A 14,931-nucleotide genomic window follows, 5' to 3' on the forward strand; every position below is an offset into this window, starting at 1 on the left:
GCCCAATCTGGACCAGAATCCCGGACCTTCCGTGAGATTTGCGTAATTGATCGAAGGAGAACTTTAGATGTTTAATTATCGCAGACCATAATTAAAGGATTTTTAATGAGCGTGAAATTCTTATAAAAGCAACTTCGGTGCGAGTTGAGATGTGAATGTATTTTGGTGTAATGTTGCAAATTGTATTCTTTACAAAACTTGTTTGTTGTAACTTCATTACTAGATGAACATCTGACTTGAATATTCTATCTGACAGGTAATTGTGTGAAGTTCAAGTTACACTCAACGACAGTTTGTCATACGCGGCATATTGAGTGATAAATTAAAAAAGCCTGCACTGCGACAACACGCGTCATGGTCGTTTTGTATATTGACACTACACGAATTATGCATTTGGCTGAAGTCGAAAGGTCACGCCCGATGTGGTCGATGGCCTGTCAGTAATTAGGATCAATATTTATTTAAATACTTTTTTAGGTTTTTCAGCTTCATTATTTATGCATTCATAACAAAATATGCATGGATATGTATATTTCTTTAATGAATGATAACATTGAATGTTAGCGTTGATTGCATACGCTGGCTGGACAGTGGAAGATGATAGGGTTTGCATAAAGCTTAGCCGTAGTCTAGAAATCACCAGGAATTAGCCCCGGTGATTTCGGGGATGGGCTGCGTTGAGGTTAAACTGACATAGTACAATACTAGCCATAAGAGGGCTAGTACTTTAGGTACTAACAATCTCTTCCCCCATGTGTACTGATCACATACGTTAAGTTGGCCCTTATATTCTAAAGATAATACGATTGGGTCAGTGTACTATAATATTGTATATATGTATAGAATGATAAGTAGAGGTTATATGTATTCAGATCGGAGGCTGCGCACGCGTCTCTTCACACAACAGCAGTGAGATGCCGGCAGTCGCGCGGGAAACGTAGCGGCAGATGGTCGAGCGACCGGCGCTCCGATACAGCATCCCACGATAATTTGCTTTCTCGAAATTATTTACGATAATCAACATAGATATTTTTTATTATCTGTGAACTGTGGACACAGTGATGACTAAATTTATGTGATAAAGGTATCGGTTCGAAATTATGTTCGATTGAATGATATTTCGAGGGAATAATCGGGAAAAACAAGTCTTTCCAAATGAAGATGACAGTGAACCGTATAAGGGTGGTGGTGCTTGGGAGTCCGCGCAGTGGCAAATCTGGTTAGTATATTTATAAATCTGTAGAGTTGTTGTAATCTATAATTATGATTTATTTAATAATAATACTGCAAATAATTACCGCTTGTGCATATTTATTGAATAAAAACATTTTGTAATTAATATGATTGTAATATTTTATCTACGAGTACATGACAATTAAAACGTATAAAATAAAAATACACATAAAATGAATACTCATGTATGAATTTATTAGGGTTATATATAAAAATAAAATATCAAAATCTTTATGCAGTCAGCGCATATTATATATACAGCGGCGGGTTTTTATATTATACCTATAAGTAAACATTTTTAAAAGATTTATGTGATTAATAACGAAAATTCACTTAAATAAATATTTTATAGTTCTGTGCGCACAGTTTGGACAATTCAGGTTATTTATTTGTTATAATATAAATAAAAAGTCCTTTCTACTTGTTAAAAGCGGTAGTTAAAAAGCGGTATTAAAGTTTCTGACCAGTTGCAGCAGAGTTTAAGATCTATTGTTTTAAGAAAATAATAGTTTAAACATATTAATGTTAAATAGATATATGCAACTTTCAACGGTTATGCACTACAATAATAAATTATGCATAGACCATAAATGATAAGGTAGTGACACAATTGTTATGTTGTCTTAATAACAATAACAGATATGTAGAATACTACTTTTAAAAAAATATTAATAGGTATTGACAGCACATGAATATTTATTCGTAAAAATAAACGAATAAAATTTATTGTACTATTGCAGAATAATATTCCTATCTTCGATGGTTATTGACCTGGCTAATGCATAGATATGTTTAAGTTTTTAGATTATTAATTACCTACCATCAAAATAAGTATAACTTACTATATTCTAGATGTAAAATTCAATTGCAAAGGCAATTTTCTGTACCAGATTATATGCATCATATAATATTCATTGCTCAAACAGAATAGGTAAGTAATTAGCTATGAGTAGTGTATCTAATAACACAGATAAGATAATGTTACATAGTTAGGCTAGATTCCAGAAGTTAATTTACAGATTTTACTAATTTAACTATTAATATTACAATATTACTGGAATAAATTGTATGTCTAAGAAATATAATTATAATTAGGAACTACAAATACATATTAAAATATGCCTTGTAATTATGTAATTCATTTACTACATTTTTCTTCATTATAATAATAAATTTATCAATGACGATTGATATGTTTTATAATTTTTAAACTTTGTTTTAAATTTTTAAGACATTGTATATCTATTTCCCCTAAATATATAAAAAATATGGAAACAAGGAGACTATGCACATTAATAAATTTATTTAATACTACGAAACTTATTAAATAATTTTTATTTATACTCTTAAAATTTAATACTTTTATTCGATATCAAAGAATAAATGGGAATTAAGTAGGTAATAGTTATATAATATTCGAAATGATATATGAAAATTTTCCAATTCTATATAGATAATTTATAATTGTACCATTTTACATATGATAATACTTTGCAGGTTTATGGCTATTTATTAATGTTAATGGCATAGTTATTGTTTATATTATCATCTAGTGTATTCAAGAGATATTTACTGTAATCTGTTATCATCGCATTCCATGCGTTCATTTCGAGTGATAAATAACTGCATTGTTCTGTGATATCATTCCTGATATTAGAATACAATTTGCACACAATTTTTTGTGTTGTCTACATACTTGGCGTATTTGATTATGTCTAAATATTATTATAGAAGATCTATTTGCTTCCTGATAATTATTTTTAGATTATTTATTGTAGTATTATATTTGAATACAGTCAGAGTACGTGGTACAAAAAATCTTTTAAATTTCCATATATATCTATATCTCCAAACATATTTTAATTGAGCAGACGCTGTTCACGTAGGTATATTTATGCATTACTATGCAGTCTGTGGTAGTATTTTTTTATGGATGATAATGGAATGTTGCAAATGGTAATTTACCATAATGGTTATAATGGTATCCAGGGGAAAAAAAAATCCAGGGGGAACCGCGTAGAGGTTAACCTGACGTGGTACATTGCTAGCAATGGGTTTATTAAAAAATTTAAAATTCAAAATAATTTTATTCATGTAGGTCTATTACAGACTCTTGTGATATGTCAAATCTACCGAAAGTTCAAATGATATCGAGATGAGAATAACTGACTAGAAACTCAGCTCGTATTTTTTTCAAATAATAGTGGAATATGTTTATAATAATACACAGTTATTAAAATTCAAATTTTGGGAGAACAGAGTGACCACCAGCATATGCTATTGCAAAGAACAAGTTATTCAGTGTTCGCAACCTGAACAGACCAGTCCCCACAAGCAGCACCCGTTCACGAGTATGATGGATGAGTCAGCCATCATTGCACTCAACCATATTTGAGGGAGCACATCGGCTCGCCTCACCACGCCGCAACAAGTTTGAACTTTATAGCGAGCATGACTGTTTCAGGTTACTCCACTACGTCAATTATATTATTTACAGCATAGGCTGTACCGATCACAGTTTTCACTCATTACAATATTTAATTTACAATATGTTATTACAAAATTTAATTGTGGACAATGTGTGGACTTCATTAAAATTCTAATTAAGTCCACACATTGTAGTCATTTAATTAGTCGTTTATTTTATAATAAGCTTTAGAGCAAAGTGTATTTTTTACATGTATCTTAAATTTGCCTTCAGTTAAATTTAAAACGCTATCTGGCAATTTATTATAAAAATATATACAATGTCCCATGAAAGATGTACTTACTTTTTTGAGATGAAAACTAGGCATATTTAATTTATTTCGACCATTAGTCTACATTACTAACAATCCCCTTTTCCCCTCTGTGGTACTATTGATAGTATATAGAAATTATGAATTTTATAGTATTGTGGGCATATTTTTATTCAAATTAGGAGCAAGTGACGACAAAAAAATTGTTGTCCAGACGGCATGATGTCCTCTAGAAGATCAAATTGTTATCTCAATCCGTGATGACGAAGCTTAGTATTGATAGAGCTTATTTTCTATAAATAATTAATAAAGTGAGTTTTTTAATGTATAACGTTGAATGGTGCACCCGTCGAGATAAACTGGCGGGGTACCATTAGAGGATAACAGGTTGATCATGAAGTCTGGTGAGATAATCCATCGTGGTGAAATTACCAGAAATTAAAAACGATGATTTTTAATAGCTACCACGTGAACGTTGACCTTACATGGTATATTGATTACAATGGGGATATTAGTCCTCATTACAATAGCCCTCCCCCGTAAATTTTTCGGTCGATTCCTCGTCCAGTTTAAACTGAGATTGAAATTAAGTTGGCCTGAGCTGAGGTAGTCGAGATGCCCTCAGACTAAAGTCGATTCCGTCAGGCAGGAGTTTGCCTTCAGCTGCTCTATAAGTCCATCCGCGGATTTGGAGTCCATCTTCACTCGCCCTTATCGATTGGTGAAGCATTGGTGATTGGCCATCTGCGGCAAACATCATTAGGATAGTTCGAATTAAAACTCCGTGTGGTGAGGTTGTGAGCCACCGTCTTACGCGTACATTTATTTTTATTATTAAATAACAATGTTTAATCAATTTTGTACCGAGGTCGGATTATCTCAACTTGCTTTGTGCTTTTCAGTGCTGTTTCAGTTGTAGGGTGGGATTAAGTTTTGTAATTACAGCATAAGTAGTAGTAGCAGTGGTGGTGCTGTTTGATATATAGGTGATGGTTACCACTTATCATCAAGTAGAGGATTAGCTTCTTTGCCATTTTGATGTACATAAAAAAGAATTATATGTTGTTATATTTTTATTTATAAGATTATAACAAAATTCTATACAAAATCTAACAAGAGTTATAATACCTTAATCCTCGGAAGTGACAATTCATAATAATGCGGTAGGATGGCAAAGAGATCACAATGTTTGTGATATATGCTGTTGTTCACGTCTATAAGCGTCCGTTACCATTACCAGTTTTCTATCAAATGGACTGTTAATATGGTAATTTATTGTCAGTAGTAGATAAGTTAAAACGAATATGATCGAACTTTTATCGTCAACCTACACAATTCTATAGTATTGTATACCTATACATAATTTTAAATCTTATCGTGTCCGAATGGAAACAAAATAAAAAATCTTAGCCTGTATACGATCGTTAGTGAGAAATGTTCTATTATTATATAACATTCCCGTTTAGACTCTTTTTCACACATATAAATTTGAATTATAACTAGCTCTACAATTATTTCAATTAATAAACAAAGATGAAATGTCTAGCTTAGTTTAAAGATAACCAACGTCGAGTTCTTATGCTTATGACACTACAATTGCCTTCACATTTAGTAAATCCGGAATTGCGACTCAAACATTTCAGGCACGTTAATGGCATGTATTACGGATCGGCAACATAATGTACATACGTCTGCAGAGCAACAACCTCGACGACTATGGCGTTAATGCCTGATCGGACGTTTAAGCGTTACACAACGTCGTCTGCTGGCGCCAGGCGTCGTAGCTGTTCGTCGGGAAATCGCGCCGTTGACCCACCGGCCGAGTCGCCGTCGACTGGTTGTAATTGCACCGCCCTAATTGTCGGTCGGCTGACGGTTGACGGACCGGCCGCAGCACCGACGCATGCGTTTGCAATTCATTACAGCAGCTCGCGGCTCCGACATGCGAAATTGTTTTTAAAGTAGATCCTGTCTATGTTATCCGTTGGGAGTGGCTCACGGATCTAAGGCCGACTAACATCATTTAATACCAGAGTGCCGACTTCTCTAGCCATCCCCGTTGCTCAAGCAGTGCTATTTTTGGAAGGTAATTATTCACACGCTCGCGTTATGAATACCGGTTATAAGGAGTTTCGTTACTGATATTCTTTGAAACAATTACAGCATTCCCCTACTGAACTTATCGTTAACAGATTCCAGGTCATATTTAATGTGTTCTTAAAAATATGGCATGTATCTCAACACCCTATGCTTATTAGTCTTTCGTTTTAAAACGAAGCAGTTAATATTAATGGTTTCGAATAAATAAAGCATTTCAATTAACGCACCAAAACTGTGCATCCATTTTCGTCAGAAATGGATTACCTTCATGTCGCATGGCCAATGAACTTTCGCAATTTCAACAGAAAAAGCAGTGACGTCATTGTGATATTGTGGCTGATAAAGAAACCTGAAATGTTGGTCGTTAAACCAAAATTTTAAGTGTATTCTTGTCCTGAAATTGCTGCGATGCAATGTTAACAAAAAACCGGCGATCGTGACGCGGCGAGGAGTGAGGACTCAATTGAATACACGCTGCCGCGCCGCCGCCTCTCGGCTTTGTGCGACGACCCCATCATGATCGATGGCTCTGATTCTGATATAGCTTGATACTTGCCATTCGTCGCCAGTATTGTTATTTCACTTGTTGTTACCTTCACTGTCGATTGGATGATTCATATAAATTAGTCTTTTACCGTTGCTACGATTAAATAGATATATTTTATTAAAAAACCATTATTTTTTCTATGAATATTTGTATACATATCAATATATTTCAACAAAACCCTATTGTTAATGATAGCTTTATTTAATAATAAACCGAGTTAATAAAGCTACATTGGTCATCTTGATGGATGAGATCGGTAATCTATTAATTACACCATAGATTCCTGTCGATACAGCATCCATTGTTTCGTCTGATAACATACCATCCATCAACCCACGTGGTGCCATGTTATTTGATCAACGTAATTTGTCTTATATGGTTTGTTAAATAGGAAATTTTATATTATCATGTTTTTAAACTTCGATCATTATATATAATGTTTTAAGGAAGTCTCTTTAATGCGCATAGATATTTTATATAGAGTCAAGACACGTTGAAGTTATCGTCACTTGTAAAATATTAATTAGGTAATAAATGCAATTTATGTATAAAAAACGCAACAATTTCTATGGGCCGATCTCAGAACATTGCATATAACTGGTATGAGTTCGAGCCACATTACATATTAAATATACTATTACTTAAATTTTATAATACGTTATTATGTGAAATTTTATCGTCAACGTTTAGTAATCGGAGCTCAGAGAAAGTATATAATATCAATTGCGCACGGGAAAAAATCGAAAGGAAAAAACGAGAGTGTGGAATTTGGCATGTGTTTCATAAACCACACAGTACAGTATGTGGTAATGCTGTATCCGAGGGCTTCATAATGACTCGTTTTAAAGCTTGACTTTTATAATGGTTATCAACATTCATTTTATACTTGTATGATAATTGTTCCGTAGATATTTTATTGACCTGTTCAACACTATCTAGCAACGTTTTATCTCCATGTCAGTCTCTATCTCAGATTTAGTTTTTTATGGTAAAAATTACATGAGTTGAACATATAAATACATGTGTTAAAATGATTATTATTAATATTCGTTTTGAATTATGCGTGTGGTGTCTATGTTGGTATCTCATTTTTATACTGTATCCTTTATACACAATTTTAGTAGATACCTACACCGTGTATGCTATGTTGTTATTGTAAACTAAAACTAGGTTATCATTACATCGGTCACCACGAACTCTTCAGATTTCTTTCTTCATAATCCACTGCGCAACACTATCCCGTTTCTTACGTAACAATCATATTAATAACTTTATATACGCATCATGCAATCGATTTCCTATCAGGGTCTGAACTAGTATGCAGATGGAATACATTCCAAGTCCATTGTCATGCGACACTGCGTGCTGCAGTTGCATAAAGCTTAATACTTAGAATATAATCATTGTGCAACAGTTTTGGACTGCGTTTCGACAGAAATGGTCAGTCGATAGCTCCTTCGGGTCCCTTTGATGATGAAACGATGGAGAATTAGAATATTAAAGACGCTATCTTCAGATACTGTGGTGTTCTCATTAGTTATGTATCTGCTGAGCGAATATGCTAGAAAAGTGTATTTTTAGCTTCACTATTTCGGTGGATCGTTGGTGTGGATATTTATTTTTTGTTTTTGTAGTAATCGTTTCAAAAGTTTTACAAAGAAACATGTCTAGTACGTTTGTTTCGGAAATGTTTTTAAAAATATTAGTCATCAAAACAGAGATATATATTCATTTCCTGTCTAAAAATATTACTGAGAATAGACTGATGATTCGTGTAATTACCGTATTGAAAAAAAAACCCGTGTATCAAACAGTTGCTCCGAGATTCAATAGAGATTATTTTGTGTTTTGTTGTTGTTTTCCATTTCAATGTATCGTATGTAATCATCATTCGTAGGTCCAAGTATATACCTCAGGTACTTCCAAGCGGCAAGCAATCAGCCTTTTGAATAGAATTGTTCCTTTTGATGTGGCAAGGATTCTCCACAGTTCGGTAGCCTCCCGATAGTTATTCACGCAACTTGCTACGTCATTGTTGTTGATAACTATTTGTATGGTATAGATGGTTTATGATGGGAATTCCAGAAGGTACGCCTATGAAAAGACTAATCAAAGAAATCGTTCTTCGGTAGAAAGTTAGGGTTATCGACCTTTTGATATACAACTTTATTAAGAGTGGCCTTGTACCCATTGCGACCTTCACAGCATGCTAGACGATTTTTCATTAACATGCGACTTTACCTATACCTACATAGTTTTAGCTGATTTAATATCTACATTTTGTGAAGTTGTGAATAAAATCTTCACAAAAGGTAGATGTTATATATATACGCATAACAGCATTTTGTATAGATATGCAAAATTATGTACTCTTACTTTATTTCTACAAATAGTGATCATAAAATACAATATAATAATACAAACAACATTATTTTATTACATAACTTATGTGTATTTCATAATTATAGGATTCTATATAGTATAGTTCAAAAGTTTTTAGTTCTCATACATAACATGATTCATGTCCAAAGCTATTTTAAAGAAACTGTAGCACGGAGCTCCTAAAAAAGATTTCTTCAGGGCAACAACCAGCATGTAACTAAGGTATCAATTACCAGGATAATCAGCAATCGGCATTTTATGGAATAAGTAGCAGCTGCACCAGTTTCATATCAGATCAAGACAGTTGTATGTCTGCGGCAAAAAAGTAATTTATTTTTGTTTGTTGCAGCTGTGGTGGTGCGTTACCTAACAAAACGATACATCGGCGAGTACAGTTCGACAGGCGGTGAGTTTTACTTAATTGAATCATCATCTGCTTCAGTTAACTCGACCAATGTGAGATAATAAGTTATTCTTATCGGTTTATAATTAAAACATCACGTTGTACACGATGCTTAATGATCAGATGATCTGTGTAGCTGGCCGCCGCAGGGCAAAATCGTGTTCCCTTAAAGGTTTGCGCAGACGATGAAAATCCTCGGTGTACATTTTTGTTTGTCGTAATAGAATTACGTGTTATACCGCAGATTTATCAGTGCTTACACAAGGGATCAGTGTGTGGAGTACGGAATAAATGGAGAGTTTTTGCCTTCCGAGGAGAGAGAGAGAGAATTTTTGTCCTCCGCAGATAAAACCTTCCACGTCTGCGTAGGCTTTAAGTGATGAGTTGTTTGACAGAAATTTCTGCAATCTGTTATACCTGCAACAAAAATTAAATATTGCAATAGACATTCATACGTATTAATAAGACATATTTAAGTATTTTGATAGTTTTTATGTGAATTTTGATCGCGTTCTAACCTTTATTACTTGCCGTTGATTTATCTTATCATCATTATATTTTTCCATATTTTTTTATTCATTGGTAATGGAATTATATTATATATATGCAGTTAATGCTTTTATTATGTTAGAGCAAAAAATTACTATGGTAAATTTTAGCCAGTAATTGTATGAATCAGATAACTATACTCCAGTGAGGACAGTATTATGTTTATTTTTTTATTAAAAATGTTGCACTTATAAAAATTACATAACTGGGAATGTATTTAAAGTACTAATAACATTATGAGTAAAAATATTAAAGTAATATGCTTATCACTTTGTGCTGATTATCGTTTCTTATTCTTATTCTATATTATAAAAAAATAGTATTTACTAACGTATGTCCACACGATGCAGTAAAGTTTGTACATTGTCATTGTATAAGTAGCTGCTGCATTATTGCAGGAATATATTACTAAAAAATACTTTCATACTCATGATAATTTAAATTATATCACGCAATTTCCATAAACATGGTTGTCTTCATAGAAAGCTTTCTAATCTGCCGGTCTTATTCAGAAGAATGAATAGTTTGATGCTAAATTGTAGATCGAGATTGTGTCTTGCTACTTCTATAGTAAACGTATTGTTTCAGATTTCCTTTATCAACACCGAGTGGCTTTCGACGGCGTCGTATCCGAAGTAGAAGTACTGGACACTTCTAATTGCGCGGTAAGATATCAATTTATAAACATACATATGTTTACAGCACTCTTTTGTTAAAACATTGAATTATGGCATAAAAAAATACAATTTCTTTCTGATATTTCTCTATAGTCAACTTTTCCTTAAATATAATTTGACCCTAATAAATATGTAATTTTTTATGTGTATTTATAATGTCTTAGGAGTAGAGATTTAAAAATGATTAAGTATTTCAAAGTTTGCAAATATTTCACCAACAAATTCGTCTGAAGTAGTCTGAACTGGACCTAAAAGTACGAAAAATAGATGCAATTGCGTCTGGATAGATGATATATGTTAGATAAAGATTTTAAAATGCTTTAAAATACTTTAAATATTTTGTGGTTTAGTTAAAAAAACCTATTTACGTATCCTCTACTAACTGTAGTAGGTATCGTTAATATCACTGTTAATATTAACTGTCAAAATAAATAATGACAAACGATGATGATGAAGCGATACCACACTGACTGGGTAGTCAAATACTATATCTACGCCTACACCTATCACTACCTACTAACAATCGGAAGTGGACTCTGTTCATTTAAAGTATATATAAATACATTGTAAAGGCAAATGAAGATATAGACAAAGCCAAACTTAATTTATAAACAATGGAGATGTAATCTGTGGTTGCCTCGCAGCTAGTAGGCGGCTGATGCTCTGTACAATTTAATTAGACAAAGTTTATGGCCTCCGCAGTGGTTTATCAGATACGATCGGCCTTAAGGCAACACTAACTTTAAACCTATGCCGGTAAACATTCTACAATGTTTTTCGACTGAACAACATTTTAATAATCGAATGCATAACGGCACTAAAAGAATAAACTGAACTCGATGTTTTGATTGCGCAATCGTTATAAATTTCGTTCGATGCAGCGAGTGGCCCCGTTGTGGGATGTTGGAGCGTTACTTGTCTTGAAAGTTTATTGTGCTAATAAAGTTAGTGAACTTCGATGTTTTTATGGGTTCAGTCTGTTATGACTTATAAATGCAATTAGGTGATAGTCATGAATACACAATTATCTGGTATAAAAGTTAGACAAGCTACACTCTATTAACAAATAATCTTAAGCTCCGGGATCGATTAAGTAAAGTATGTAGTAATATATATATGTATATATATATATATATATAAACATTAATAGTTTTTATTAAATTTCTTGTAGTAAAAGAATCAATTTAAAGATATTTTATCTTCGTAATGAGAATAATCCATCCTTACGAATACCTAATGCCTGAGGATATCCGGCAATTTGTTAGTGTCTATGATAACGTCGACATTACATAAATAAATCATAATGAAGAATTTATATTACCTATACGTTTTAAGTTACATAAGAATAAGTTATGTTAATATGACTTAGAAAATAAAGAATATTCTGTGTTTGTTCTGTCCGATATATTTTATTTAGTTATGTTGTAATAGGGTATTAAATGTTTTTTTTTGTACCAGATTTAAAAAGAAAGAAAATTTGTATTTGACAGTATTTCGCTTATTTCTTCTACCTATGTAATAGTTTTGTAAAATTAAAATAGACTACTGCTTAATCATCCTTTTATCTCACGTTTTTATCTTTGTAGTTTTGTCAAAAATTACTCGATTCTTTGGTCAAATTATACTTAAATAATAATGATTGCAGCGAATGCGAATAAAAATGCTTATATTATTTTTTCCCATAGATTCGCGGTTGTCTTGCTGAGCACGTGCGATGGGGAGATGCGTTTGCGGTTGTATATTCGGTATGCGAAAGGCGTTCATTCCTCGCGGCGGCAGAATTGCTCTCACTGCTCGAAAGAACGAGGCTACCGGGCTGCGCAGCCATTACCCTCTTGGGGAATAAACGTGACCTCGAACACGCCAGGTGAGCATCTAATAAAGTATACATCTCACCATCAGATTGGGCACACGCTTGTTTTCCATCATTGTGGAATAAAAAATGAACTACTGTGTAATGTGCTCCAGTGGTTACAGTTACTATTTAATTTCCAATAATTCGGATGGTGTATTGTTGACATTCCTAGCTGATATATCAGTATTAGATTAAGTAAAGCACCTTCACAAAATAAAAGTACCTTCACGACTGTTATTGCAGATGAAGTATTCACAAGAGTTGTCAAATTATGGATGTTAAGGTGAACCCAATACTTGACATTTATTTATATATATACACGTCACTTGTATTAATTTCAGTTTTATCATTGGAGAGTTAGTGACATAATTGACACATGACGTTCTTTTGTTTCGATAATAATGAATGAAATTAAGGTTAATAATAATATTAACTTAATAATATATATCAATTAAGGGAGGTCCATGCAGAGGAGGGTCAGGAACTATCTCTTCGGTTCGGGTGCCAGTTCTATGAGGTGTCTGCAGCGGAATCATGCGCTGGCGCAGCGCTAGCGTTCCACGCGCTTCTGCGAGAGGCGCGTGCTCTCGCGCTCCTACTACCAGCGCCTCGGCGGAAACTTGCCGCCTACTCCGTCTCCAAGGTATGCTCTAATTGGAAATTTATAGAATTTTTTAACTTTACAACGACTTGTCTGATATTCAAATGTACATTCCTAACATATTCTATAGTTATATGTTAGAATGTTAGTTTTTATGAGTCAAGCCAATTAAAGTTTTATAGTATTATAACATTACGTAAAAGCAGTTATGAGTTCGATGTTTGTACTGACTATATTTGTTTTAAATATCCACACAAAAATTATAAACGCAAAAGTCTTTCTGCCTAGAGAGACTCAAATCGTCAAAAAGTATTAAACTGAGGTTTGTTACTTTTTGACGATTAACGACTGAACAGATGCTGATGCTGGTAAAAAAAATTACATGGAAATAAATTGTGTCTCGAAATAGTTATAGGATATCATTTATCTCGGAAAAATAATGGGAGTGAAATAGAAGATGCAAGTTTGTGCAGACGAAGTCTTTGCTAGCTCGCCAGTTATATAGAATATATTTTCATTTTTCAACAGGTTATTGGAACGATATTCGGCAAGAACAGCAAGAGTGTAAGAAAGAAAAGGCCGTCATTGAGCATTTAAATTAAGACTATTTATTTATATTTATAAGCCCACAGACTGTACTTGTTATTAGAAATATTATTAAAATGAGTAGTTTAGGTACGTAATTGGTGCCTAATATTTGATACTAAGCTTAATGTACATATATAAAATATACTGTATGAGTATAGAATTGGCGATGTTATTCGCAGCCATAAGTTAATACAACGTATATGTGTAAATAAACGCAATGTTTAATGTAAATATTTATGTTATTGTATTAACATACACCTCGCACTAGAGCTAAGACAATAAATTGTAAATATAAAATAAAATTTATGATATTCGGAAATAAGTATTACGTTGTATGATATTACTTAATATAAAAAATAATAAAAGTATGTAAGTATTAGATGACAACAGTTCTATTCATTTCACCTTGTCCCATATATTACGAGTACCTACTATCTAGTGTATTTTCCGATATTCCATTTGAAAGTATGCGCTGTTTTGAAAGTTCATACCATAGATCGACTTTACGGTATAACCATAAAGCGCTGCAATCCATTTGAAAGTATTTCACACTATACATGGGTGAAGAGATCGACCCATCTTTGTTTATTTCATATGACTATTTCAAACATAGTTGTGGCATCCCTACTTTAAAATAAGATAAAATAATATTATTATTTTTCTATATGTATAATATTATTTGCTATAACTTCATTAACTAGGTACAGTCATATTAAAATGATAGTAGCAGTAGTATGACGTTGTGATATGAAAAATAAATGATTTTATTATATCCATGCCATTTAGACTTTGACTTCATCTGCCTAAGTAGCTTAGTCTCTACTATTGCTGCTGTCAAACCGATGGTATGTTTTGTAGAATGTATTTCGGTTTAAGGAATTAAAAATAAAATATTGTAGTAAAATTACGAAGACATCTTAGTCCTCTGGGATGGCAACGCATGAGTACTGAGCTGATACTGAACACGGGTGTCTTATGATGACGTAATATCCGTTACGCTGTTCATGTATATAGGGGACGGTTCACTTACCATTAGAAGGGCTGTTAGCTTGTTTACTATTCCATATTACACAAACAAGAAATATTTTTATGTCTTCATTAACTACTTAGGTTAATGACAAAAAGTTAACAGATCTTGGGATGAACAATAGCCATTGTTAGTTTAGTTACAGACCTGGACCTCATTTCACCCTTTATTGATACAAAGTTTATAAAGCAAGCTGTGACGAGTTCTTGCAAAGACTACCTCGGTGAATAC

General features: G+C 33.1%; 1 protein-coding gene across 2 annotated transcripts; it reads left to right on the forward strand.

Annotated features, from left to right (window-relative positions):
* The first annotated feature begins 911 nt into the window (after positions 1-911).
* LOC131850482 (ras-related and estrogen-regulated growth inhibitor-like protein) lies at positions 912-14,086 on the forward strand. Of its 2 annotated transcripts, XM_059200714.1 has the most exons (6): positions 912-1,219; positions 9,350-9,406; positions 10,541-10,617; positions 12,315-12,496; positions 12,941-13,127; positions 13,614-14,086. In XM_059200714.1, exons 1-6 carry the CDS (start codon positions 1,156-1,158, stop codon positions 13,680-13,682), a joined length of 636 nt encoding a protein of 211 aa, XP_059056697.1. In that variant the 5' UTR covers positions 912-1,155; the 3' UTR covers positions 13,683-14,086. The 2 variants fall into 2 exon arrangements, with proteins under 2 accessions (XP_059056697.1, XP_059056696.1); XM_059200713.1 differs by lacking the exon at positions 13,614-14,086 and having other exon boundaries at positions 12,941-13,485.
* The last annotated feature ends 845 nt before the right edge of the window (positions 14,087-14,931 follow it).

Source organism: Achroia grisella, unplaced genomic scaffold, assembly GCF_030625045.1.
Source record: "Achroia grisella isolate CSIRO2021 unplaced genomic scaffold, CSIRO_AGI_Agris_v1 utg770, whole genome shotgun sequence".
Lineage (NCBI taxonomy): Eukaryota > Metazoa > Arthropoda > Insecta > Lepidoptera > Pyralidae > Achroia > Achroia grisella.

Bases quoted from the DNA above. Each gene is read 5' to 3' on its own strand.
- LOC131850482 (XM_059200713.1), top strand. From the start codon at position 1,156: ATGAAGATGACAGTGAACCGTATAAGGGTGGTGGTGCTTGGGAGTCCG. The intron at 9,407-10,540 runs GTGAGTTTTACT...GTATTGTTTCAG, and splicing joins CGAGTACAGTTCGACAGGCG to ATTTCCTTTATCAACACCGA. The intron at 12,497-12,940 runs GTGAGCATCTAA...ATATCAATTAAG, and splicing joins CGTGACCTCGAACACGCCAG to GGAGGTCCATGCAGAGGAGG.